Source organism: Dipodomys merriami, unplaced genomic scaffold (genome assembly GCF_024711535.1).
Source record: "Dipodomys merriami isolate MVZ:Mamm:240054 unplaced genomic scaffold, mDipMer1.0.p SCAF_116, whole genome shotgun sequence".
Lineage (NCBI taxonomy): Eukaryota > Metazoa > Chordata > Mammalia > Rodentia > Heteromyidae > Dipodomys > Dipodomys merriami.
In genome coordinates this window covers 2,586,840-2,613,568 of record NW_027202449.1, presented here as the reverse complement: position 1 = coordinate 2,613,568, position 26,729 = coordinate 2,586,840, and the positions used below count along the sequence as shown (strand labels likewise).

The 26,729-nt window shown below is 48.2% G+C and overlaps 1 protein-coding gene across 2 annotated transcripts in view; it reads left to right on the top strand.

Moving 5' to 3' along the window:
* The window catches only part of LOC138822875 (cadherin-13), a 715,907-nt gene that overhangs the window by 484,914 nt on the left and 204,264 nt on the right, over positions 1-26,729 (top strand). For both annotated transcript variants that reach the window (XM_070015848.1, XM_070015847.1), the window contains exon 6: positions 17,647-17,791. In XM_070015848.1, the coding sequence (XP_069871949.1) occupies positions 17,647-17,791 (145 nt within the window). The remainder of the gene's footprint in view (positions 1-17,646; positions 17,792-26,729) is intronic.

Sequence of the window (26,729 nt, the reverse complement as noted above, 5' to 3'; positions counted from 1 at the left end):
GGGGTCAGAGGGGGGATGGGTGGGGTGGTTTCTCACCGGAAGTGTCACGAAGGGGCGGGGCGGACACCCTATGACACAACAGAAAAAGTAGAACCAGTTTAATTGATTGTTGTTTTATATGACATGATTGAAAAACCAGAGGCCCTGGGTGACCGGCCCACATTTATGGAGCGTGAAGAGTTTTGTAGGGATACAATGATTGAAAAAGAAAAAAGGGTATGGACCAAAGGGAGTGGACTGGGAAAGGAAAGCAACAAGCCACGGAGGTGTATCTTGGCCTCTCTGCGCATCCTTCCTTCCTTCTTCCTCTGGCTACGGGGCAGGACCCTTTCTGGATGAGGTCTTAGCCCTTACAACCCAACCAGATTGGTTAGAGAATGTATTTGTGGCTGGCTGTTAGGCAGGAAGCGGGAGGGTGTTACAGCAATACGGTCAGGCTCTATGACAGGCTTTCAGGGAAGGGGCTCCGTTTCTGTGACCTGCCCTGGAGAGAAAGGAAGGAGGAAGAAAGCAGCCGTGCAGAGAAACCTCCACTTCGGAACTTCACAGGGCTGCCTTGACTCCGAGATGGCGATCTGAGCCTGCATGCCACCACCATCATCGTCCTCACAGAAAGGTTTCCTGGCTTGGGAATGGAAGGTGGCGGGACCACCTGTGTGGGCCCAAGGGCCTGTGACTTGGGAGGTTGCTCCAGCTAAATGTAGGCATAAAGCGTAAGAAAGCCAAAGAGCAAACCTAGACACGAGAGGAAACCCCAAACCTGCCTTGATTCTGGGTCTGGGATGCGGAGTCTGGAGGGGCCAGCTGCCGCCTGACACAGTGGCCTGAGGACTGGCAGCCCCACCCCAGCTGTTCCACTAGCCAGCGTCCCGGGAAGCCTGCTGTCCTAGGAAACAACGTCTGCTTTGAGCTGTTGGCAAACAAGTTCCTGACTCTAGTAAGAGTGATTCCAAATTCAGTCCAAGGATAACTGGAGGTGGAGCCTGGTGGCGGGTGCCCTGCAGGAAACCCAGTGGCTGAGCAGAGCTGGGAGAGGAAGAGACTCGCAGGACAGCTGTAGACGAGAAACTCACTCAGAGAGGCAGTGTCCGTCCCTCGTGTGTGACCCGGATCCTGGGATGATTGACAGCTCAGGAGCAACTACGAAGCAGTACCGAGAGGTACCAGCCCGTACCAAGTAGTACTGAGCAATACCAGCCAGTACTGAACACTATTAGCCAGAACCCAGCAGTACCAAACAGTACCAGCTAGTACCAAGCAGTACTGAGTACTACCAGCCAGTACTGGGTACTACCAGCCAGTACCAAGCAGTATCAAATACTTACCAAACAGTACAGAGTAGAACCAGTCAGTACTGAGCAGTAACAAACAGTACCAGCCAGTATCAAGTAATACTGAGTAGTACCAGCCAGTACCAAGCTGAGGCCCACAGCTACACCTGTGCCTTGTGAATGAGAGCTGTGGACGTCCACAGCCACTCCTCGAGTAGCACCCTCGCCCCGCTCCTTTTGGAAGTGAAAATGACCCAGAAGGCACAAAGAGTGTCCCAGAAGGCTGCCTCTGGCGCAGATGAATTATCCCTTCTTATTCCTCAACAAGCAAAAACCACTACCCCCTAATCCTAGCTGACTTGTCCTACCAGGATAGTTTGTCCCTTGCTTGATTAATTGATCCTGTTGCTTGTTGGCTCAGCAGATCCTGAGCAGCAGATACATGCGAGGCACGGAGGAGACAGAGGCAAATTTATAAAAACCATGTGTCGAGTGGGGATACAGCAGTACAGCCTTGCAGATAGTGTCCCTGGAGTTACCACAGAGGTCTCTGCCAGGAGCAGGGGTCACCCAGAGGAGAGATGAGCTCGGGAAGCGCCAAGCAACCAGCAGAGGAGGAACTGTGCAGACTTGATTTCACCCGCGCATTTGATTTTTTTATTTAATTTCTTATTTTTCCCATCGGGTGTGAACTCGGAGCCCGGGCTCTGTCCCTGAACTTTTGTGCTCAAGGCTAGCTCTCTACCATTTTGAGCAGTGCCTTCATTTCTGCAAGCTTCCTTCCGCCCGGGCACCTGCCCTGAGAGCAGCAACCATCTTCTCCTTCCCCGGTGCCTGCAGGGTTTAATTAATCGTGGATATCATATTCATAGCAATGACTCCGAGGCCCTCGGGAGTTAGAACTGCCTCCTGAATTTTCAGAGAAGGATTACAGTTTGTTTAATTTAGTTGGTATTGAGTGTTTATCCTCCAGTTTTAATTCTCTGAGATCTGGTGTCCTCGTGGAATGGACTGTGCTTCATTGAAAAGTATGTTTGCGTCTATTTATCTAAGTTGTTCCTCACAGAGGAGGCTGGTCGGATGCCCCTACTGCCATGCTTCTAGAGAAAGAATGGGAGCCGATGGTTAGCTGGGAGGAGGGCCGTGTGTGTGTGTGTGTGTGCGCGCGCGCGCAGTGTGCACACACACGTGCACGCATATGTGCCCAGGACCAACTACAGCTATGGCAGGTATAGAATTAGAACCCAGATCTCCTACTCTCAACCTCTGGTTCAAAAGCAAACAATTAACCAGAGTCTGCCACTTCCCACTTGTTTAGAATATTAGGGGTTTTACTCAGCGTTATTTTTGAGGCAAGCACAGAGTAGAGCCCCCCCAAACCCCGTCTGTGCCCCCCGTGACGCTAAGCCTGCCTGTCTCCCCCCATCCTCCCCACACCTCTCCGCCCACTCCCACGTGTTCCATGGTGGTGGAAGAGTTCACATCTGAAGCGTTCAGTTCCTCCGTGCCGCCTGCCTCTCCCTCCTGACCCGCCGTTTTTAGCTGCTTCATTGAGATAAGACTCACACCACACAGCACACCCAGGTCAGGGGTTCAATTCAGGACTTTTTTGAATACATTCCCAGGTGTGCAAACCACACACACACCATTAATTTTAGAACATTTTCATCATCTCAAAAGAAACCCAACCCCCAGCATCAGCCATTTCCTCATCTCCCGAGACTTGAAGCAATCGCTATGCTTCTCGTTTACAGACTCAGTGATTCTGAACAATGGTACAATCTGTGGCCTTTTGTGATGAGCTCCAATCACTCGACATTTTCAAAGTTCACCATATCAGAGCACATGTCCATACTTAGTTTTTGTTGGTGTTGTTTACACATTCAGATGTTGATGAATCGCTGAGTATCTACCTCTGAGCTATCATGAATAGGGCTGCTCTAAAATGCATCACAAGGTCTTGTCTTGTGACAGCTTGTTTGTTCTTTTAGCTAATGCCTCAGAGCAGAATTTTCAGGTGGCACCATAGCGTGCTGAGCTGTTGGAAGAGCTCAGGTTGATCCAGGACAGAATGTTACTGGTGTTAAGTTGCCCCTAAAAAAGAAGCCAAACAAAGAGTGTACAGTTGTCCACAGCTGGCTGAGCATTCCCACCTCTCATTCTCCCTGCAAACCATCTTCTCCATTTCGCCCATCCTCCGAGGCTCTGACTCAGCTCCTTGGGGCCACAAGCCTGGGCACAGGCTCTTTCCCATCTTCCTTTCCAGAGAAACCATCTCTAAACAGCCCCTCGCCAATCTACAGGGGATCTCGCTATGAATTTTGTTTTCATTTGATCCCAATATATGGTGACTAGAGATGGATTAAATAAATTTTAAGATGTTTTAATTATAAGCCAGGATTTGAATGCATAACTTGAAGCCTAATAGGTACAAAATACATATCTGTTGAATGAATAAATGAGGAGGGAGATAGGGAGAAAAAGGAAGGATGGGAAGAGAGAGGAGGGAATGAATATGAATGATTTTTGTTAGAGAGACCTCAGGTTCTCAAGATTCATTTTCTCCCTGGGTATTTTACTGTTTTCTCTCTTTTTATTGCTCTGAATGGTGTCGAATAAGGGCTGAAAAACTTTCCTGTACAGGACCAGATAATAAATATTTTAAGCCTTGTGAGCCATGCAGACTCTTTCGTAGCTACTCAATTCTGCCGGTCTAACAGAGGCAGCAAATAAGATAAATGAGCAAGTGCTGGGCTTCCAATACTTTATCTACAAAAACAAGCACCAGGCAGGATTTGACCTGTGTGCTATGATTTGCCATTCTCTTCTAGAATGTTTTGATATTTTATACCGTCCCCTTACTATCCTTTCTCCCCACAAATCCTATCCATCCGCCCTCCATCTTCGTTCTCTCTCTCTCCCAAGCCTTAGCTGAACCAATTTAGAAAACTTTCCTTAAACTCAAAAAACAAAGTTAAACACATTCTGCATCATTACAACATCCTAATGTGTCTGCATGTCTTCAGTGGCATTAAAAGACCCTCATAAATCTGCTCATTCTCACTCAAGCCTAGACCCACTTAGGAGTGAAGTCCTTAGCCCCTCTTCTCTTTACAAAACGCCGAAGGAGAATGGGAGAAGATGATGTGAGGTAAATGGATTCTCTCCATTAAAAAAAATGTATAGAGGAGAAAAGAGTTTAAAAAAAATAGAGGGTAAGCTGGGCGCTGGTGGCTCATGTCTATAATCCTATGATCTCAGGAGATCTGAGATCTGAGGATCACGGTTCAAGCCAGCCTGGGCAAGGAAAGCCCATGAAATTCTTAGCTCCAATTATCCACCAGAAAACTGGAAGTGGCACTGTGGCTCAAGTGGTAGAGCACTAGCCTTGAGCTGAAGAGCACAGGGACAGTGCCCAGGCCCAGAGTTCAAGCCCCATAACTGACAAAAAAAATAGAGAGAGGGTAAGAGAAAGAAGCTATCCAAGTAGAAAGCAACAGAAGAACTCAGTGTCAGGGGTCAGGACAGACTCAGTGCAGGGCATGGTTGCCTGCCTCCCAACCCAACTCTGCTGAAGATGGGATTGTTTACTCTTCTCAGTTAGAACTTTACCAGACAACAGTCAACTTGACCAGGCTACAGTTACAACTGACTGCTTAGGGCTCTGTGTGTGTGTGTGTGTGTGTGTGTGTGTGTGTGTGTGTGTGTGTGTGTGTGTGTGTGTGTGTGTGTGTGTGTGTGTGTGTGTGTGAATGAAAAATCAGAGGAGAGATGCTGAGCTAGGTTTCTAAGATTGGGAAAGAGAAATTTATGTAAGAAATATGAGTCTATTCCTGGACCTTGGATTGCCTCATTTATAAAGTCAAGGACAGATGGGATCACTTTGGTGAGCTGGAATTTGTTTTGAGTTCCACTTGCTTTATTCCCCTTCATTTAAATATGCTTATTAGTAATATGTGTGTCAGAACAAAATCATTTTCTATCAATCATTGCCAAACAATGAATAATCCATTGTAAAATACGTTTGCAGGTTTTGACAGTTATAATAACATCATTGCCCTTAGTTTCTTCCTTTGAGATCGGCAGAATATGCTTTTGCTACATTCTTAATGCATTGCTTTCTGGCTGGGTTCATACACCAGGAATTCTTAAAAGACGGGTGCCCTTTCTTTCCTTCTTTCTTTCCTTTTTTTCTTTCTTCTTTCTTTCTTTTTTTCTTTTCTTCTTTTTTTGTCAGTTGTGGGGCTTGAACTCTGGGCTTGGGCACTGTCCCTGAGCTCGTCAGCTCAAGGCGAGCGCTCTACTACTTGAGCCACAGCGCTACTCCCAGTTTTCTGGTGGTTTCTTGGAGAAAAAAGTCTCACGGACTTGCCTACCCAGCTGGCTTTGAACTGTGATTCTCAGATCTCAGCCTCCTGAGTAGCTAGGGTTATAGGCATGAGCCTCCGGCCCCCAGCTGCCATTTCTTTCTTGCTTACTGATCTGTCCTCTAGAGAGGAAAAGGAGGCTATCTGATGAGATGGAATCCCTTAGCTAGTTCATGGTTTACATGTTACATTTCTTAGCAATGCACTGGGAGACACTGATCTAATGTGTTGGAGGAGCAAGACACAATTTCTTGACCTCATGAGCTTACGTGCTGGTCGGAGTGACAGATGGTGGACAAATGACTTCACAGTCAGACAGTTGTGACCAGAGCCCTGGGAGCAGAGTGGAGATGAGGAGTGACTGGTTTCTGCCATGAGAGACCTCTGCATTTGAGGAGAGAAGTGAAGGGCATGAAGGAGCGGGGCTGGCGGGAGAGGGCACAACATGGCCCCAAGTGCCAGTCAGCTGACAAGCCCCAAAGAACACCAAGGAAAGTGTGGCTCCAATTTTGGGGTGTGGCACCATCAAAGCTGTGTTTGGGGTTCCTGTTGGGGTCCTGTGGGCCACCGTGAGAACTTAGAACACAATTGATCCAAAATGGCTGGAAAGGCAAAGTCCAAGGGCAGTGTTCCAACCGACATCTTAAGAGACGTTGGGAATCTGTAGGGGCAGAAATGTAGAAGGACAATGAGGAGGCGTCCTCACCAGCAGGGTACAAGCTGGCGGCTTGGCCAAGGCGGGCATGTGATGACAGGGTTGAGCCCTGGGGATGGTGCCACCCAGATGGAAAGGGGACACTGGAGGGGAGCTAGCAAAGGACCAGCCAACATGCCATACCCAGAGCATGTGGCAAGAGCGGGCACCCCTCCTTCCTGAAATCCCACTGCCGTCAGAAGCACCTTGCAGGACTTCTCACATGAAGGCCATGGTGGGGGACCTTACGCCACGCATCAGTCCCCGCAGGCAGCTCCTGCCACATGGGACGTGGGACTGTGAACAAATTGAACCTGGAGTCCATGTGTCTTTTTCTCACTCACTTCCCAAAACTTCGGTGAGTTGCTCTTCACTTAGCACGTGCCTAGCACGTGCTTTACAACCCTCATTTCTTTCCTGTGCAGTAGGAAGTCCTCTTCCATTGTAAAAAAAAAAAAAATGAGGAAACTGAGATTCTAAGAAGACAACTGAATAACTTAAAAAACACAGAGCCGCCAAGAGCTAACCTCGGGATTTAAAGTCCAGTCTCCCTGAATCTAGAGTGCATGCTTGGAATCTCTGCTCTCTCCTCGTTCTCTTATCAGTGAGGTTAAAAAAGTGAAGCTTCAGAGAAGAGTCAGATGTGGATGACAGCCATGGTTCAGAACACGCAGCTGATGAGCCCACATTCCCTGCGACAGCATCCTTTCCAGTGCATCGGCTCTTGCTTCATCTGAGAACGGGAGCGAGGTGAGGTCAGGACAGGCGCTCCAGTGTGCATTCCACTACAGAGGGGCCGTCTCTTAGGCAGTGTTCACTTGTTTCTCATTGGTCACAAACAGAGGTTTGACAGCTGCTTAACACCCACCAACAGTGATGAACGGAAGTCAAGCTGTGGTCACTGTATAAATAAGTTAGGATTTTAAAAATAAATGTGATTGATTATTAACTCAAGAATTAACACATGACTCTTAGAGACAATCACAGACAAGAGAAACAAGAAAAAAAATCACCTGCAATAAAACCATTTAACAATCTTTTTCCTGGTACGGGGTTTGAATTCGGGACCTTTCTTGCTCAGGTCTGTCAGTCTACTACTTGAACCACATCTCCAGTCTGGCATTTTGCTGGTTATTTTAGAGATGGAATCTCATGGACTTTTCAACCTAGTTTGAATTCAAACTGCAATCTTCCATGTCTCAGCTTCCTGAGTAGCTAGAATTACAGGCTTGAGCCACCAATGTCTGGGTTTTTGTGGCTTTTTTTTAACAGAATCTTAATAGCATAATGTCTATATTTCCTAAATTGTATTATATCATATTTACTATGTTTCTGTTCCTTTTTACCTCATACATATTGCACTCCATGTATTCATTAGTATTAATAGTATACCATTACTATATTTTTACATTCTCCAAAGCTTTTCTGCAATGCAGATTCCATAGTTCATTTCATCTTAGAGCATTTTGGTATTTACAGTTTTTCCTATTTTTAATCAAAATTGATATAAGTATACATGTTCACATACATACATATACATGTGTACACACACACACATACACACAGTGAAAGAGCTAAATGTCTGCAAATAAAACTCTCCAGTATTGACAAACTACAGGAGAACGTTTTCATATCAGTAACAGATAAGAATGTGTTTGCTCCCAAGTTTTCTGAGCACAATTTTCTTTTTTCTAATTAGACAGTTTTGTAACAACAAAGATATTCTAGCTTTACTTTTATAGTAGTATTTGCTTTATTGCTTTGCTAATGATTATTCTTTCCCTGTTGATTCTTTTTGATGGTCCTGAAGGTTGATCTCAGGACAGATGCTCTACCACTTGAACTTTGCATCCATCCCTGTTCGCTTTGACTAGTCTTCAAATAGGGCCTCACAGTTACGCCTGGCAGCCTGAGCTGAGATCTTTCTATTTAGGCTTCCTGCATAGCTTGTATAACAGGTACTTGGTGTGACTATTGAGATGAAGTCTTTCAAGCTTTCTGCCCAGGCTGGCCTAACAATGATTCTCCTGATCTCTGCTTCCCAAGTATCTGCATTAGAGATGTGAGCCACTGTACCCAGTTCCCTGTTGATTTTTAAGCAGGTTTTGGCATAGTAAACATAAGACTGTGCTTTAAATGATACAGACACGTTCCTCTGCAGATTTCAGACCATTCATCTTAACGTGCAGATCCTGGCGGCTCATACCTATAATCCTAACTGCTAGGGAGGTTGAGGCAGGGATAGTGGCACCGTGAGGTGTCTACAGGTGTGAGGGTTGGGAAGCCCCTTCTCAACCAGTACCTGTATGCACCGTGCACACCTGTCATCCTTGCTTCTTGGAAAGAAGAAATGGGTGGAGCTCAATGCGGGCTCACACCCCAAGAGGAAGGGAGACCTCCATCTCAACATGATAACCAGAGCAGAACAAAAGCACTTGGCAATAAATCACTTGTCTAGCAAATCCAAGGCCTTGAGTTCAAACCCCATCCCACCGCACACAAAAAGAATCATGTTTGAGTGTTTATCATTAATTTGCATGGTTAGCTATTCCTTTTCATGGGATTAAGAAAGGACTTCCCCATCAATATCTTAAAGATTCAGTGGATTTTTATCCTCCTAATACTTTAATCTACCTGGGATTCATTAGGCTATACTTTAAGTAGATCTACCTGAATTTTTAGAGAACATCATATTTGATAATAAAAAAAACATTTTGATTTTTTTAAAATGCCTTTACATCTGTAAGCTAGAAACAATCATAGCAGAAAATATTGCCATTACTTTGATTCCTTTGGAATTTCACATTGAAAGAGGGAGGGGGCCAGTGAAAATAAATCCCCACTAATCGTCTCCTTATAGCTTTGTTTTCAAAAGTATTCTATTTCTCTCTTTGCATAAAAGTCTCCTTAACCCTTGTACATCCCCTTAATGGATCTGCTATAATTCCATCATCTGCAAATCCTATAAACTCTACTCAAGCCAATTAAATTTTCTGGCCTGTGTCCCCTCTGGAGGCCGAGGGCATTCGCTGGGACTTTCACCCCAAGCTGCTTTAAATAAAATTATTATGAATATCTGCATAGATTTCTTCCACATCATTAAAATTATTTCAAAAGCTAAAGAGCAAAATGCTCCCATAGTCCACCGTGGCTGTGAGCATGCACACACAGGAAGAAAATAGGCTGGCGTTACTGAGAAAGAAAAAAAAAAAGATACTTTGAAAGTGAAATCTTCAAAATGACGAGGAGACATGGAGCAGATGAGGCTTCTCCAAAAGCATTTAATCGTAGGGAGACCTTTCCTGGGTCACCTGACATATACAAAACTTTCCTCAGTCCTGTGGTCCTTGTAAGCGTGGGCCGGGGAATTAGACCAGCTATGTAAAGGAGGGGAGATGAATTTCACAAAAGGTGAAAACAAATGTTCTTTACTGTGTTCCAAGAGCCACTAAAGAATCACTTGAAAGGCAAGTTTGCGGGGTCACAGAGAAAGCTCTGGGTCCCCGTAGCAGGGAAGTGATTTCAAGAGAATAATGGCTGATCTGTGGGAATCGGAGGGAGGATATTGCAGCCACAGGGGCAAATATCTGAAGAAAGATCTGTGGGATGCAAATGCTTACTGAGCTTGTGGAGCCTCCTGACCCCATCCAGCCACTCCGTGGGAATCGTGACCTTGAGGAGTGACCTTGCTTGTGGTGTCCATGCCCAGCAGGTGCAAGCCGAGGCCCCTACTAGCTCCTCTGGGCTAACAAACTTGTGTTTAGAGTCCCTATGTGCCGGAAAGTGTTTGTCTTTCCTAACACAGGAAAGAGAGGTTCTAGGTACTACTTGCTCCATGGGTGCTCTGAGACCACGAATGCTGCTTCCTCAGTAAGGTCAGCTGACCTAGGGACTCAGGTCACCTAGGATGGAATTGGTTTGCAACTATTTTTTTGGTGCAATTTTCAAAGTAGCTACTGCCATCCCCTCAAAAGCATTCTTCCTGGGACAGAAATTGATGTGGCCATGATATCGTATATTCCTACTGCTAAATTACCACACACACAGTGACTCTAAGCAACTCAGGTTCATCTTCTTGCCGTTCTGGAGGCTTAGCATCCTGCCTGGTTTGCACAGAGGGTTAAATCTAGGTGTCCACAGAACTGCAGGGATTTCTGGAGGCCCTGGGAGGCCGTCCCTTCCGTACCTTCCGTCCCTTTCTGGCTCTGGAGGTTGCCCGTACTCCTTGGCTTGTGTCCCCTCCTCCATCTCCCAAGCCAGCGTAGGCAGGGCAAGTCCATCTTACTTCCCATCACTCTCTTTCCTTCTGTCTTAAAGACACAGAGGTTCCACGGACTCCGGGTCCACTCAGATAATCCAGGCCAATCTGTGAGCTGATCTGCTCTACCAAGTAATCCAGCCCTGTCCACAGATACCACGGATTAGGATATGAAAATCTTTATGAGTGAATAAATGGTATAAGAAGAGAATCAAGAGATCTGAATTACTCCTAATCCCTTTAAAGCAGAAGCAAAAACAAAAGGGGAACAGTTTCTAGAGTACGCGTGTTAGTATACGGCATGGATGATGCTCAGGGCTCACCAGGGTAGAGGAAATCTGGAGGCAGACTCCTGACAGCAAATCCACCGTTCTTTCAGTGATCAATGTGAATGTCTTTGTTGTTGAAGAGTTGTTTCATGTTCGTGAAATACTAGAAGAGAAGAGGTTGAGAATTACAGCCAGAAACTCAACTCAAATGTCTGTCAATACTTACTTCGTTCAAGGCTCTAAATTAGCTGAGCCGTGTGAGATTCTGCTCTTACCCTCAAGTTATTTATGGTCTAAGGAGACTATAAACATATTGTCACTTATGCAAAATACTCCGGTTCTACCAAAGGAATGCACAGTAAATAAACGGATCAGACAATTAAGTATGTCATGACTCCAGTACCAAAAAAAGTGGGAGTAGTTTGTCACCTTGATAGGACGCGCTGAGATTAGTCTGACCTAGGCTGACCATTTTCTTACTTATCCTGACAAGCATCGCATTGGTGGCAGAAAAGATCATTTTCTAAAAATCTTCCAGTCTCTCAGATAGAAAAGCGAAAAGAAAGAGAATAAAAGCCTCTTGGGTTTATTCCCACAGATCCTGCAAAGAACATTTACCTGTCTAAGTGGTGAACGTTTTTTTGAGGTTTTCGAGACATACATCTAAAGTCCTTTCCAGGAGAATTGTGCTGCGCGGAGATTTTAGAGCGAAACTGAGTTCTGGCCACGGTACCTCTCACAGCTTGTCTGTCTAGGACCATGTGCTGGGGTCTGACTTCTCGCATGTACTGTAAGGCTATATGTGACTCAAACACATGCGTGTACACACACCTTCACATGCATACACACACAAACGTGCATGCACATGCATGCCCATGTGTACACACCTTCGCACGCCGAAAGTCACTCTGTCTGCACTGGAGTTGTGTTTTACCTGGACACACCTGTGTGTATCCTGCAGTGCAGTGCCCGTGGCGGACGTCCAGTGGCCATTCTGTATTTGTGCAGTCATAAGGCTCTGTAGTGAGAGATGTGTAACGAGACCCACTTTTGCCTGAGACTTTGAAGCTTGTTCTCGAGCAGAACTTCCTGAAGCAGCAGTGAATTACAACATGCAAGCCCGTCCTCCCACCCGAGTGAGGGAATGTGGACAGAAAACATTGGTGTGGGTAGAAGAGATCTTATTGTTTGGGGGCAGCACTTGGATTTGAACCCAGGGCCTCCCCTTTGCTAGGCAGGTGATCTACCACTAAGCCATTGCCCCACCCCAGCCCTTTTACCTGCAGTCATTGTTCATGTTAATCTCCTGTTATTGCCTCTGCTAGCCTCAGATTTTGAGCCTCCTCCCTACTACTTCGCATGTAGCTGGGATTACAGATTTGCACCACCATGCCTGGCTTATTGATTGGTAACTTTGTGCGCATACTGACTTTGAACCCCAGTCTTCCAGATCTTCATCTCCCAAATAACTGGAATTACAGGCGTGAACAACCACCACACCTGGCATGGGTAGCAGACATCTTTTTCTCTCCACAGGAATGACTGGTTTTCTTTGTGTTGTAAAGTTATAGGTACCGTATGTTCTTCATTTTCTGTGATCTAAAAACCAATGACTGAAATGCATGCTGGGGGAAGCGCATGTTTCTGCACTGTAGACTGACCTCTAGCCTCTGAGCGAGCAGGGTTCCGATGTGTGTCACTGGTCAATGTGTGTCACTAGGCCCTTCTTGCCTCGAATACCTAATTAGACACAAGAGGCGGGGACCACCGTTGGTCACTAGAGTCTTCGGAGCCGCGCCCAGTTGTGGCCACTTGCTGCAGTTCCTGCGTATCACATCTCATTCTTCCCTGGCCCGTCGGCCACAGAGGAGAGCTCCGCACGTGAGAGGAGGAGGGGGGCAGAAAGGGCGGCGCGGGGCGCTGGCCCCCATCTCTTTGAGAAGGTGCTCCATATCTCTCTGCCCCTGGCTGCCTGTTTCTCGTCTCGAGGTGGGCGTCTACGAAGCAGCCTCTGGATACAGACACGAAGAAGAGGCATTGGAAACTTCCCTCTGAGTGTGCGTATCTTGCTTTGTTTCTGAGCCTCAAACACAAGCACGAGACTCAGTCCTGCGATTCACAGGAGACAAGCATTGTTCCAGACTTTGCAAACCACGGGTTTGTGTATTTTGGGGGGCGGGACGGGGGTTTCAATGAGGAAGCGAGAAGGAAGGTGAGAGCATCACTGTCCATTGGTTTTCTGCCCGGGAAGATGGCCCCTTTGGAGCGTAAGAGCCTCACATCAGAAAGCTGGCATTTCCTCTGTGCGTTCTGACTTTCATCAGAGAGCAGCTAGGAACAATGCCCTGGGATCGGTGGCCAAGGCCCTGCTCACCGACTTCTCCATGTGTATCCATGTGCTCGATTTTCAGCCACAGTCTTAGTATGCCTTCAAGAGGCCAGATGGACTGCTCAGGAAACCACCGGCTTCCCCTTGGCTGTTCCACTCAACCGACTGTCCTTCCCTCTGTGGGGAGCTAGCAGGATACCCTTTCCCTTCCTCGTGTCTGCCTCCCCCAGCAGTTCACAGGAAGAAAGCCCTCCCTCCCCACTGGGCTCAGATTCTTGTAACTCCAAACAGCTCCATTTGGCGATGAGCTGTGCCCTCACGTTTCGACTGACGCTGACACCACTCCCCATCTCTAAAATAACACGAAGTTTACTCTGCCCCAGGGCATTGGCATTTGCCATCTATCTTGTCTTTTCCTATGCAATCTCTGCAGTAATGGAAATGAGCTCCATCCGTGTTGTCTAACACGGTACCCACTAGCCACGTGTGTTCACTGGGCACGGGGGACAAGCTTGTTTTGACTGGAGAACCAAATTTCTCCATTCTTGCTGGGTCTCAATTTCTGTAGCCACATGTGGCTAGAGGCTTCAGTAGTGGACCGGAAGCTTGTTTCTCAGACACGGAAGTGAGTGTGTTTGTGTTATCTTCCTCTGGTCTTCGCCGCCTGTCCACACTGCACGATCTGGCTTTCCTCATCATCATCTGCCTGGTGATCAGCATAGGTCTTTGAACTAAGAGGTGTCCAAAGAAATCTGATGAGGTTGTCTTTAAAATGAGGAGCCTTCCATTAACCAGTACTTTGCTCCTTCAGAAACTATTCCAAATTTTTGGTTTCTATTTGTATTGTTGTCTGTAAAAATGAATATAATAATCATCATCATCTGAGCTAGATGTCACTGTCTCACACCTATAATCCTAGCTACTCAGGAGGCTGAGATCTAAGAATTGCCATTCAAAGCCGATCTAGGCAGCAATGTTCCTGAGACTCATCTCCATTTAGCCACCAACAAAACTGGAAGTGGAGTTGTGGCTCATGTGATAGAGCTCTAGCCTTGAGTGAAAAAGCTAAAAGACAACACCCAGGTCCTGAGTTCAAGCCCTAGTACTAACACACACACACACACACACACACACACACACACACACACACACACACACACACATCTAAGAACCAAATCTGACTAGTCCTACCAAATAAAACACCATCAAGTTGTCTGCTTAGATGATTGGTTTTCTGAGATTCACTGCAATATTTTGCCTTTTCCCTGAGCAGTTTTATCCCATTGTCTGTCTTTCTGTGGCGTGAAGTTTCTGGAATCCACCCTTCCCAGTTTCAATGTGTCTATATATTTTGAAAATGTGCATTTTGATTATCTGTTCTACCTGTGGCTTATGATACTGGACAGATCTTGAATAGAGAAGCTTAAGATTCAAACTCAAGATACTCGGTATCTTTAGACATAGGCTTTTTTGGTTGAATTAAAGTCAAATCCTGGGCTGTTTGAGAGAACAAAAAGCCAGGCTTTTGTTATTTCAAGACATAGCCCCCAAAGCTTCATTTCATTGATTTTTTTCTTTGCAAGCAACATTTTATGCTAGTTTAAAAAAAAAAAAAAGCATTAAAAAAATAAAATAAAAGTGCCTCCTCTGTCAGATCTCCTTGGGGCATGGATAGTAAGAGGTTGGCCTTGGGAATTTTTTTCTTAGATAAGACATTCTTGCATTCTTTTATCTACTTCAGAGATCAAGTATAGATAGATAGATGATAGATAGATGATAGATAGATAGATAGATAGATAGATAGATAGATAGATAGATAGATAGATAGATAGATGTGCACATGTGTGATTGATAGTGAATAAGCTTGCACATGTGCATCCAAAAATGTACAAGTAAAAGAAAGGATGGGGTAATGTTAAAGAAGGCGTGGAAGACAGTCCCTTTCTCCACACTCTCCTGGCTTCAGTTTGCTTAGGTCCTGCAGAGTCTGTGTTCGTGCACTGTGTGTGTCTAAGCAGGTGGCTCGTTTGATCGACAGCTTGACTAGGGATTGGTAAAGCACACTTCTGCGTGTCTATGAGGGCATTTCCAAAGAGGACTGAGCGGGGAAGGCCTGCCGTGAATGTGGGTGCCATGCCATTAGCTTAGGGGTTCTGATGGAACAAGAGAAGGAGGCAGAAGCCGACCGAGGCCTCTTGGCCTGCTGCACCCCACCTTTCCCGGTGACTGACACCATGAGCCAACGTGAATCTCTCCTCCTGTCCATCTCTGCTCAGAGCCATGGTCAGTGTTCAAGCCTGTACTGCTAGCTAGGGGGAGGTAGAGATAAGGATTGCAGTTGGAGTTTCTCAGACTCCATCTCAGCCGAGGTCTGGGGGCGACGGGGAGGTGCCCGTTATTTCAGATCTTGGGGAGGCACACTGGCTGGAAACAGTGTTCACATCCATCGGCCACAGCGACCTGAGGAAAGGTGAATGAGAACGCTGCCGCCCAGGCCAGGCCAGCCTTGACACGAAGCAAGCCTCTTCCTCAGAAATAGCCAGTGCTAAAGGGTCCTGAGGTGTGGCCCAGTGGGTAGAAGCCCTGCCTCATCCGCCAGAGGCCCCAGTTCAGTCTGCACTACTGCCCAAGCACAAAAACAAAGAAATAGCCTGGCTCCAAAGTTTTGTCACATCAACAGCCCAGTGACGTGCATACTATTTTGCATGTCTTCACTCACCGGTCGAAGAAGATCTTTGGCTGTTTATGGAATGGCCACAGTCTAACACGCCCCTGGCCAGCACCTCACGCTGGACATTGACTTAGTATGGCTGCCAGACTTCACGCTGCAGTGGGTACTTTGGACCCTGCAGTGCATCTCAAGGAGGACCGGGGAGCTGGCTTGTGGGGCGGAGCACACGAGCAATGAATTCCCACATGCTATTTCCAGAAGGACTGCGGTCCCATCGGTCAGGAAGGGCTGGAGGCATTGCTCTCTGCCTCAAGAGTGTGCGCCTTCCTCTTCCTAGTTCAGGCTAATTCTGACCATGGTGTGCACGACAGTTCTCAGGACTGATAATCCTGATCTCCGGTTCTCGGCAGTTAACAACCTTCCCCAGCTCCACGCTAGACTCCACCGCTTCACAAAGGTGAATCTCTGCTGTCCACCCCCTCCCCTGTATCAGGGCCCATGGGCAAGGGTGAGGTTCCATGATGCCTGAGTGGACACTGGCTGGCTAACTGGTTATTGGCTTCCTCATGGTGGGTGTTTTTATTCACCCCAGTTCACGAATGAGAAAACCGGGAGACGGGGAATCTTGCTCAAGGTCACGCAGCTATGACCTGGCCCTGGGGCTCCACTGTGCGCTCCTGGGCTGGCTGGGGTACCCGCCCCTCCCTCCCCAGCCCTCGCCCCCCAGGGGTGCCGTGGCTGTCTCTCACAGATGTGAGATGGCTGAGCTTCCTTTTAACAGGTCATGGTAGAATGCTTTGTTTCTCATACAGACCATACAGCCCACGTTTGGTTGCAGTTGTACCGTCTTTCTTTTGGTTGATCTGATGTTTTGGTGGCGCTTAGGATTGAACACAGTACCTCCTTCCTCTTCCCAAGGCAGTTCTATGGTTTTGGGGTAGAATCTGGCCCTTGAGACCAGGACTGGCCTTTCACCTTTACCCTACTTACACCTCTGCAGATACAGATGTGGACACTCAACCTTTTGGTTGAGATGGGGCTCTTGGTAGCTTTTCGCCTGGGCTGACCTCTGTCCTCCTAATCTCTGCCTCGAAAATAGCTGGGATTACAGGCATCAGCCACCTTGCCCAGCCTGGGTTTTCATTTTGTTGTTGTTGCTGCTGCTGCTTTTTTAAATGCTATCTCCTCCATTGAGGTCTGAAAGTAGATTTCTCTGGAGTGTTCCATGGGATCATGAAATCCACGAATAAATAGCTCATTAACAACGGCCATGTAAGCGGGAATCATGGAGCTGCATCCAGACTCCTAAAGTGCCTGGGAAAGGCCATCCACAAATACTTCCTGACCCAGGTTTCTTCTCAGCAACACTAAACCCTCAGGCCTCCATTAATGGGCTTAGTTCATATCTGCGTAGCCAATTATTTTTATTAGTGTAGCATTCCTTTTAAAGGATCATGATGTTGGACAAACAGAAGCAATGTAAGCACATTTTCTCAGTTGTGGCTGGGGGATTTTTGTGGGTTGTTTTGTTGTTGTTGTTTTTTTAACTTTGCAGCTTTGATCAATTAGTTGTAACAGTCCTAAGGGAGAAATCTCACATGAGCTGATCTATGCCTCTGATTCTGGAATGCAGAGTTTCTTTTCTCCCCGGGACGAACCTATGAAAGCAAAGTGGGCTTATGAAATTGCTGACCTAACCTACTGCCTTGGGGGAACCTGATTTCAGTGTGCGTGGTGATTTAACGCCTTCCTTCTCCTTCCCCTCCCCCATCTCTTCACCCGGATAGCTGTTCGTGGAGACCATCGATGTCAATGGCAAATCCCTCGAAGGCCCGGTGCCCCTGGAAGTCATCATAATCGATCAGAATGACAACAGACCAGTCTTCCGAGAAGGCCCTTACATCGGTCACGTCATGGAGGGCTCGCCCACAGGTATGTCCGGCTGGCTTGCCGTCGGTGTCAGGCCCAAGTGGTCCCCTGTGACCTGTGGCATCCTTGATGTCGTGATGTTGCTCCAAATTGTTAGCTGCCTCCATGGGGACGTGTGATTTCTTTTTTCTGGATAGACACTAACGCTGAAAGATGACACTCATTGCATGCCAGGGGACACCTGGGTCTACCAAAGTGTCTTCCCTGATCTCTGGGGTTGATACTCACAGGGCACCCACAGCCTCGTCTCTGAGACTCTCTTGATAGATGCATGTAAATCTCTCACATTCCCCCTAAGAGCCCAGAGTTGACGAGAACTAGAAACTCCTCAGTGATTTCTTTTTATAATTGCCTTTTCCTAAGAACGATCTTGGTGAGACAGATCGTGCCTTTTCCCCTTCCCTGAGAAGGTGTTTGTGGAGAAAGTGTTGGTCTTCAGTCAGCACACACAAGTAGACATTGTCTCTGCGTCTCTGGAAGTGCATGTTGCTACCGTTCTGGTGACCACTCCAGCGTACTGCAGAGTTCTTTGCTCTCTTTCCTCCGTGTTTCACTTGTCAGGAAAGGTTTGAAAACTTAGAGCTCCCATTTGGGCTCAGAATACACTCATTAAAGCCTCCGTGGGCCAGCAGCGGAAGCTGACCCTGAGTATAATGCTTAAGAAAGCGAAGAACAAAGGAGAAAAATCCTAGTTATATTAGACTTTGATTCAAAGCTTTCAGACGCAATTGAGTGAAAAGACGCCATATTATTTTCTCACTAGGGCTGGGTCTGATTGTGCCTGAGAAATGAGTAAAAGAGTCATTCAGCAGACCAGAAAGGAGACGGGAGCCCAGGGCCCACCTTGCCGGTGTTCCCTCTTTGCTGAATTGATGGGATAGCATCAATGGTGTGTAGATACAGGAGGCTCTGGAAGCGTTGCCATGGTAACCTTCCCAGACTACCAGGTGAATAATTCTATGCAAGCTGTCTAAAATTTCTTTTCAATTTCCCAGAGCTGGGTTTCTGTGCCCTTCCTAAGGTCCAGGAGGAAGGGGGACCCTCTCCCTGCCCAGCTTGGAATGAGCCTGGGCACAAATGAGGGTGAATTTGCTGTGTTGTGCTGGAAGGTGATTGGAGGAGAGTAGCGAAGACAGGCCTGGAGAAGTAGAGCTGGGGCAGCAAAGATGAGGTAGAACACATCAGAGCTGACCAGCCACATGGTACCTCTTGGTGGAGAGGGGGCTTCTGGGGAGAGAGGCTCTGGAGCTAGGATTTGGTGTTTACAGAAATCTACTTAAGCCAGTTGAACAGGTCATGAAGGACAACGAAGGCTATCCAAGTATCCAGAGTTGGAGCAGAGCAGGCACCTCCTGCTTTCCTGCTGTGGCCCTCTGGCTCTGTGCTTGAGTGACTGGAGCATGCATGTACTGTCCGTGTAAGCAGCAACAGCACACCAGGCGCCGGGCATATGCACAAGTCTTTACACACTATATATGTGTGTGCAATGAGGTCCAGTTTTCCTTCCACTGGGTCCCTCCTTGGAGTTTAGAAAAGAGTTTCCAATTTCATTGCTTTACACACACACACACACACACACACACACACACACACACACACACACACACACACACACACACACACACACGTCATACTTCCAGAGAAAAATAAACTCCTTCATGCCTTTGAATTTCTTAAAGCATAAAGCTACTCAGTTAGGGGTAGACACAGCTCCAGGAAAACATAAATCTACTCAGAGCTCTATTTAGGATTGGTCTTATCCCTTAAAATGCATAAAGGCTGCCGCTGGCAACGCAGACTTCGGCCTGACTCATTGTTTGCTTTTCTGGCACCCTGTAACTGTACAGTGAGCACTGAAATGGAATTGGTCAGATTTTGGGGAGGAGAGTCAAGAACGTGGAACATTTTGCAGAAGAACTCTTCGAGGAAAACAGTTCGCTTACTTAGCATTGTGCAAGGGAGCTGTAGGGAAGACAGACTCAAGGGCATGAAAGGGACAGTGGGAATCTGATGGCATCATACTTAAGTCTAGCCTCCTCCTCAGCTGCTGAAACCCTGTTCATTATTCCAAAAACCCTGGCCAGCTGCAACCATTAACCCCCCCCCACACACACACCCTGTTTCCATCACGCACCATGTCTGTGGCTGAGTCCTGTGTGGTGCCGACATTGTCCAGCGCCTGTTTTACTGGAAGAGACATTCACCTGGGAAAGAATTTGGTGTGTTCCGGTTCCCAACTGGAGTAGAGGGTTGGACGTGTAACCTGAGATATCAACCTTTGCTCGGGTGCACTTTGCACTGGTGCACAAACCTTGGGGATGCAGTTAGTCACCAGAATTAACCCTGCTCCCACCGTGCACCCCTGAAGCTTTAGATTGTACCACACCATTTCCTCCTCCGGGCTTTCCTACCATGAGGGGCAGCCACCACGATCACCATGTTGTGGATGGTAAAACTATACCTGAATAGGGTGTGGGAACTTGCCCTCATTGCCCAGTTGGCAGAGGAGCACAACTGAGGTCCTTGTCTCTGGATTCCGGGCACAGGGTCTTTCCACCTTGCAGATCTAGTGGTGTGGAGCTCTATCAGATGAGCGCATCTATTGGGACCTCTCATACCATGGACATCTTGATCCCGGCCATCACCCACATCCCCTTTTTCCAAACCCACATCTCAGAGCACCTCACCGCACCCCGAGTTCAGACGGACCCCCAACTTGGTTTAAAACTCGTTACCATCTCAAAACGCTTTCCCATTGTGGCACAAGGGACCCCCACATTTTCATTTTACACCATACCCCCACAAATGATGGCCCTATCTGATGCTCTGTCTAGTTTCTGAACATAGTAAGAGCTTGGGCAAGTTGTAGGGCCTTCTAGAAGCCTCCATTGCCTTGTCTCTACGTTGGGGGCGGGGGATGTGGTCACAGCTGCGCATCCTACTGAGCGTCTGTGTGGGGATTAAATAAGGCTGCGCTTCACCCAGAGCCAGTGCATAACAAATGTTCAGGAGACGCCAGCGTACCGTTAATACCGCAATTATTCTTTCTACTCTGGCATCCTACCCTTTAGCAAAGGTAAAGCACAGAAACACACAGGGTGTGAAGGAGAATTCATCTCCCTACAACGCAAGCATCGCTGTCGTGTCCCGCTGCACCGGGATGTCCTCAGCGCACATTCATCACGGAGGAAGGTCACCTGTGTTTGTCTGAGTGCAGACGGGCCGTTCCCAGCGGCTGGCGCCGCACTCTGGGTGTTGTTTGCAGGAATCATTCCTGGATGAAGGCAGATCGACAGAAATTAATGGTCTTGGAACTCTGCGGACCATGAGCTCCTTTGGCTGAGTCCCTGCGTTGATTTATGGGGCCTAGGCCCAGGCTCTGGCTGCCCTGTGGGCCAGTTGGGTATTTTCTGAGTTCCCACAACATGCCAGGCATCCCCAGGGACCAGCTCTCAAGTGTTTTGCCACCCATGCTCCGGGCACTTTGATGAAGAGCCAGCCGTGAACAGTCCTTGGCTTCCCTGGGTGGGACTCTAATGAGGACAGTCGTGTGGTTTACCTGGCAAGTGCGAGGACCCCCAGGAGGAGGGGGATGGGGAGAGAGGGCCGGACGGGCCGTCAGCGAACCCCTCTCCAGCTACCAGGGTGGGCCTGGAGGGAAACGCTACCAAAGGACATTAAACACACCACGAAAATCACCCCAGCCTGGGGGCAAGGTAGCTGAGACCTGGGTCCCCCAAACCTGAAGAGGAGCTGGCTTCCTGCACACTCAGCCGGCTGTGCACACGGGCTGCCTTCCAACAAGACGCCTCGGCTCCAGTCCTCCTCCCAGCCTGGCATACCCTGCCCGGCAGCCGGGCAGCGGGGAGAGCGGCCCCCACCGTGAGAGACGGAAACAGGCAGACAGGCAACGCAAAGACAGAAAGATGTCGGTGACATTTCAGCTTCTCACACAGGCAGGATGCCGCGCACTGAGGCTGGCCACCAAGGTCACCTCCTCTTTGTCATCCTCTCTCCTCGAGAGTCTAAGGGCCCACCCTCCCTCTCTTCTGCTTCTCTGTCCTGGGTTTCTCCCCGCCAGTATTTTTTTTCCGCGTGTCCCCTCTAGGTGGCACTGTTCTGAGCTCCCAAAGCACTGCAGTGAGCAGGGCCCAGAGTTCCTTCCCTCTCTCCTGATACTCATAGCCCTGCACGGGGAAAGAAGGCCAGGAATAAAGAAGACCTGGAATACTAACCTCAGGAGGGGAATCTCCTGTCCAGCAAAAGAGGCCCTCAGGATATGGATGTTAACAGGATCACCTGTTAACCTTCCAGACGCAACGTCTTTAATTTTTAAACAAATACAACCAGGCCAGACAGAAGGGAGAAGCATTGGTTGAGTGGTCTTTGGGACAAACAGGCCTATGAAGAGCTCAGCTTGGCTTGGCAGTGGCTGCTTTCCATCATGTCTTGAGATGAGTAAAGATAGATGTGACGTTTGATAGTTGGTGTCTGGCACTGAGCTCAGGCAGCATGCTTGGTCTGGGATGCAGCCCAGTGGCAAGCCCCTGTCTGCTTCTAGTTGATGTGACCTCCCACCCACTCACCGTTCAAATTTTCTTTACTAGCACTTTCAAACTTTTAAACTACAATCTATCTCTTCTGTCCTTAGTGGACCCAGCAGATCCGTGGCTTCTAGGGTATTGGGCAGGCAGCCACTTTGTTGTTGTTTTCTTCAGTATGAGTTAGGAAATCAAAGAATTTGGCCTGAGTATGGTAGCTCACACCTGTAATCCCAACTACTTGGGAGGCAGAGTAGCAGGATCGCCAGTCTGAGGCCAGCCCAGACCAAAAGCATGAGACACTCTCTAAAAAGTAACTACAAGCAAAAACAAAGAGGTGGGCCAAGCGGTAGAGTTTCTCACCCTGGTACCACCAAACAAAAAAGAGATGGATAAAATAACTCATTGTTTTTAAGCTTTTTATAAGTGCAAGGAAGTATAGTTACGCCGAACCTCCCCATCCAAAGATGGGTACAGTTGTCATGTCAACGAGCCTCGTTCTCTTGGGATTCTCACAGAGAAGCAGGTACATACATGCAGAAGTGGCACCCCACCTGCTTGTCTGAGAATCGCAACCCGCACTGCACTGGCCCTAGAAATGCTTTCCAGAATCAATAGGCATCGAACCACATCGCTGTTGCGAATGCCTGCTGTCTGGGTCTACCACCATCTAGTTCACCAGTCCCCTATTGATCAAAGTTGTTTGCACATCTCTGCACTTGTAATCAATTCTGCTGGGTATTGTTCATCCTTTCCCACTTGATGGTGATTTATTTAAGAGAAATTCACACCCATAGGCTTACCCAGACCAAAGCTGTGCCTTATTATGTTTGGATTCAGGTTTGAGGGGCACTTGTATCCAGAGGGTTTTGTTTTATAGTTCACCTAAGCTCATGCATTGGGCTGCCATATCTCGTCTTGGCACAGATGAACGTACAGATTGGTGTGTATGTGTTTCTCTGGTTTAGACTCAATAGCTTGTGTTGTTGTGTCACCAAGTTCTCGATGTGGAAGGAAGCGCCCACAGTCATTTGTGCTGACCCACCTCCAGCCGCTGCTGGAAAGGAGGCCGTGCAGTGTGGCCGGGGAAGGGCATCATCACCGGGCTGCAGAGTGTTGGCCTGGCCTTAGGAAGGGTATGAATCAGTGACGGATGGTATGTGTCACTTAACAGTACAATGAAAGGGTTGCATAATTCGAGCAGAGACCATTCCCCAAAGGGGAAATTGCAGTCGTGAATGCTGTGGACAGGGCTGTGTGAGCTTCTTTGAACTTCATAGCTCTTGCCGCTATCTGATCAGAGAAGACACGGAATCTCTACCCAGCTGCTCCTGTGTCTGAAGGTCTCCAGGTGAGGTCTCACACAGACTAGTCACTGCTGCCTTCAGTCTGGTCAGATCTTCCCGCCTTCATCCAACGCCCCTCTGAGGGTCAGCACCACATCTGTTAGATGTGCTGCTGGTTCCTCAGAGCCTTCGAGTTCCTGGAGGTGCTGGTGAGATACGGAGGAAGGCCAGACCCTCTAATCTAGCAGAAAGGCAGCCCAGCGTGTCTCGTCTCACAGCCCTTTGTTCGGCCAGTGTGGAATGAAGGTCAAGTCAATGCATGAGTGAATGGGCTTGTCTGTGTGCCAATAAAACTTCATTTAAAGGGAAGTAGGGAGTGGGGCAGATCTGGCTCCCGAGATTCCCAGGGTCTCCTTCAGTGAGGGTCTCCAGGACATCCCTGTTTGTCAGCACTGTTCTCTCCCGGGTCCTGAGCGGTGTGCCATCCCTGCCTATGAGCATGGTGCTGGCCACTGTGGGACCATGGAGCCACTCAGAGTGTAGAAGATGTTTCCTTACACAGTAGTGAGACAGGCAGGCAGATGGACAGATAGACAAGAGGCAGGCAGGCAGACAGGCAGTGGGGAAGGAAGAGACAAGAGAGGAATGGACACACCTCCTTCCCTCTGCCATCTCCCGATGGCAGGGCTGGCCAGGTTACCCTGGCCACTCAGTGTGGCAGGGCTTCACGAGGAGGGCGGGGCCATCCATCAGGAGGGTGCAGGGGCATTGGTTAGAAGAGACACGACCCTGGAGAGCCCATTGAAGAAGCGGCTTCTCCCCACAGCACCTTTGCTGAGAATCTGCCCCCATCTAAGGACTGAGCCCAGGACGGCGGCTCCCATCGATCCAGACGCCTCCCAGTGACTTCGCCCTCCCATGCAGCCTATTTCTTTAAAAAGCCCCGAGTAATTTACGTATCGAATCACCCTCTTCTTAACTAACCGGGAGACTCGACAAGTGAAGTTCCATGGGAAGAGGGCATATAAAATCCCTTTCAAGTGTATGTTTTATAAAATATAGGCCATGCGTTGAGTTTTCCAGTATCAAAGAAAAAACTTTAATAGGCCTACAGCTTTCTTGCTTAATTATAACTGCAATCTTTTTTTTAAAAATTCAATATTTTATTATCCAGGAGACTGAGGCTGTTTAAAGAGTTCTCAAAAGTTAGGCTTGGGGAATTCTACTTCTTGTTCTCATTTCCTCGTTTTCTTTAGCATCTTTTGTCGGTTGAAGTCCCGTTACAACCGGCTGCTACCCCGGGTGCCTCCTTCGGGGCGGGGGTGGGGGGGGACAGCGGGGTATCTTTGTGTCTTCGGGAACAAGCCCTCTTTTCAGAATAATTGGAGAGCCAGGCTGGCCTGGTCCCTTGAGATCAGACAGCCCCAAGCACCCGCTGCCTTCTCTCCCGTCCTTCCTCACTTCCGCCAGTCCATCCTCTCCCTGGCTGGCAGAGGGGCCAAGATGATGTGTTCCCACCAAAGTGCTGAGCCAGGGAGGCCATGGGGCACACCCCAATGCAAGTTCCGTTTGCCCGTGGCGCAGCATTTGGAACATCCGGGTGGATTTTCGAGAGTGAGCGAAGGATGATCCGCGTCATTTCCTGGGAAACGCTGCCCCGTGCAATGACGCTGAGGTAGGCCAGGAGGTTGCTCCCCCTGTCCGTCCGGTTAGAGGAACTCCAAACCCACACAGCAGTGCCTCAATGTTCCTGCTTGATGGTTTTGTCCCCAGGGAGATGCTTCTAGTGGCAGGTGGGGCGGGGAAGGATACAAGAGGGATGTAGCGGCAGTGGCCAAGGCTATACATTGTAGAAAGCATGGGGCAGCCCCACCATGGAGAGCTGTCCAGCTGGAAATGTCCGAGGCACTGGGCTGGGGAACTCGGAAAGATTCCCTGATGAAATCAAACCTGCAGTCTGGAGGAGCAAGGCCGCAAAGGGAAGGAGTGCTGCCGCTTGGGGACCCTGCGGTGGAGCTCCGTCCTGGGGAGGGTGGGGGAGCTGGAGGACGCTCCCTTGGTAAATCTGGGAGGCCAACCCTCAGGCAGACACAGCCTTCAACGAGGAAAGTCAGGCTTCAAAATATGGAAAGGTTGGAGGCCTGATAGAGTGCTAGACCACCAGCAAAAACATCAGATACCAAGTTCAAGTCCCAGTCTTGGGAAGGAAGGAAGGCAGGAAGGAAGGGAGGGAGGGAGGAAGGAAGGGAGGGAGGGAGGGAGGAAGGAAGGAAGGAAGGAAGGAAGAAGGAAGGAAGAAAGAGAAGTGAGTTGGAAAACAAGATCTGCAGGGCAGCACTGACTAGTTCCCCAATATCTATTCTGCTATCTTCTAGTAAAGATCCCAAAGTATAATAGTAAAGACACATCTATATAAAATCTATTGTTCAGCTTCTCTTGCAGCTAGATGTGGTCATGTGACATAGCACCAGCCAATGAGCTGTCAACAAGGCTGTGCGTTACATTTCTGGGCTGGATTGTAAAGGGATCCAAGTCGTGTTCTATCTTGCCGCCATATATTTCTTTTTTTTTTTTCTACTTGGATGGAATAGGGGTGTGAAGGCTAGAACTCAAGTAGCCACCTTGCTCTGTGAGAGAAGCCACGTTCAGGGGACATGGGGTGAGAGCTGGAGACTGGATTCTGCTGCCTGTGTGATGACAGCCAGCTTTGCATGGCTGTTCTCTGCAACTCTCTCGCGTGAGGTAGTACGAAAACTCTGTCTTGCCTGGCTCACTCCGTGTCAGTAGCCAAATCTAATACCAACTGACATATCCAGCGTCGCTCACACAGCATGACTGACGCCCAGAGAATCGGCCTGACTTTGAGTCTTGCTCTTTAACCACTTTTCTATGCCACCCCCCTTGCTCCTGCATGTGCAACTCTTGCCACCAGCCTTAGTATGGTCATCGGAAAATCACGTCTTTAATGGAATAAAAATGGTCTTTGTCTCCTGCATTACCTTAGAGTTCTTCCCAGAAGATGCTCTGAGGTCTCTTTGTCGTTAGATATCTTTATTAGATTAAAACAGACTCAGTGCCTTTTGATGGAAATTTGTTTTGATTGTCTACGATCCC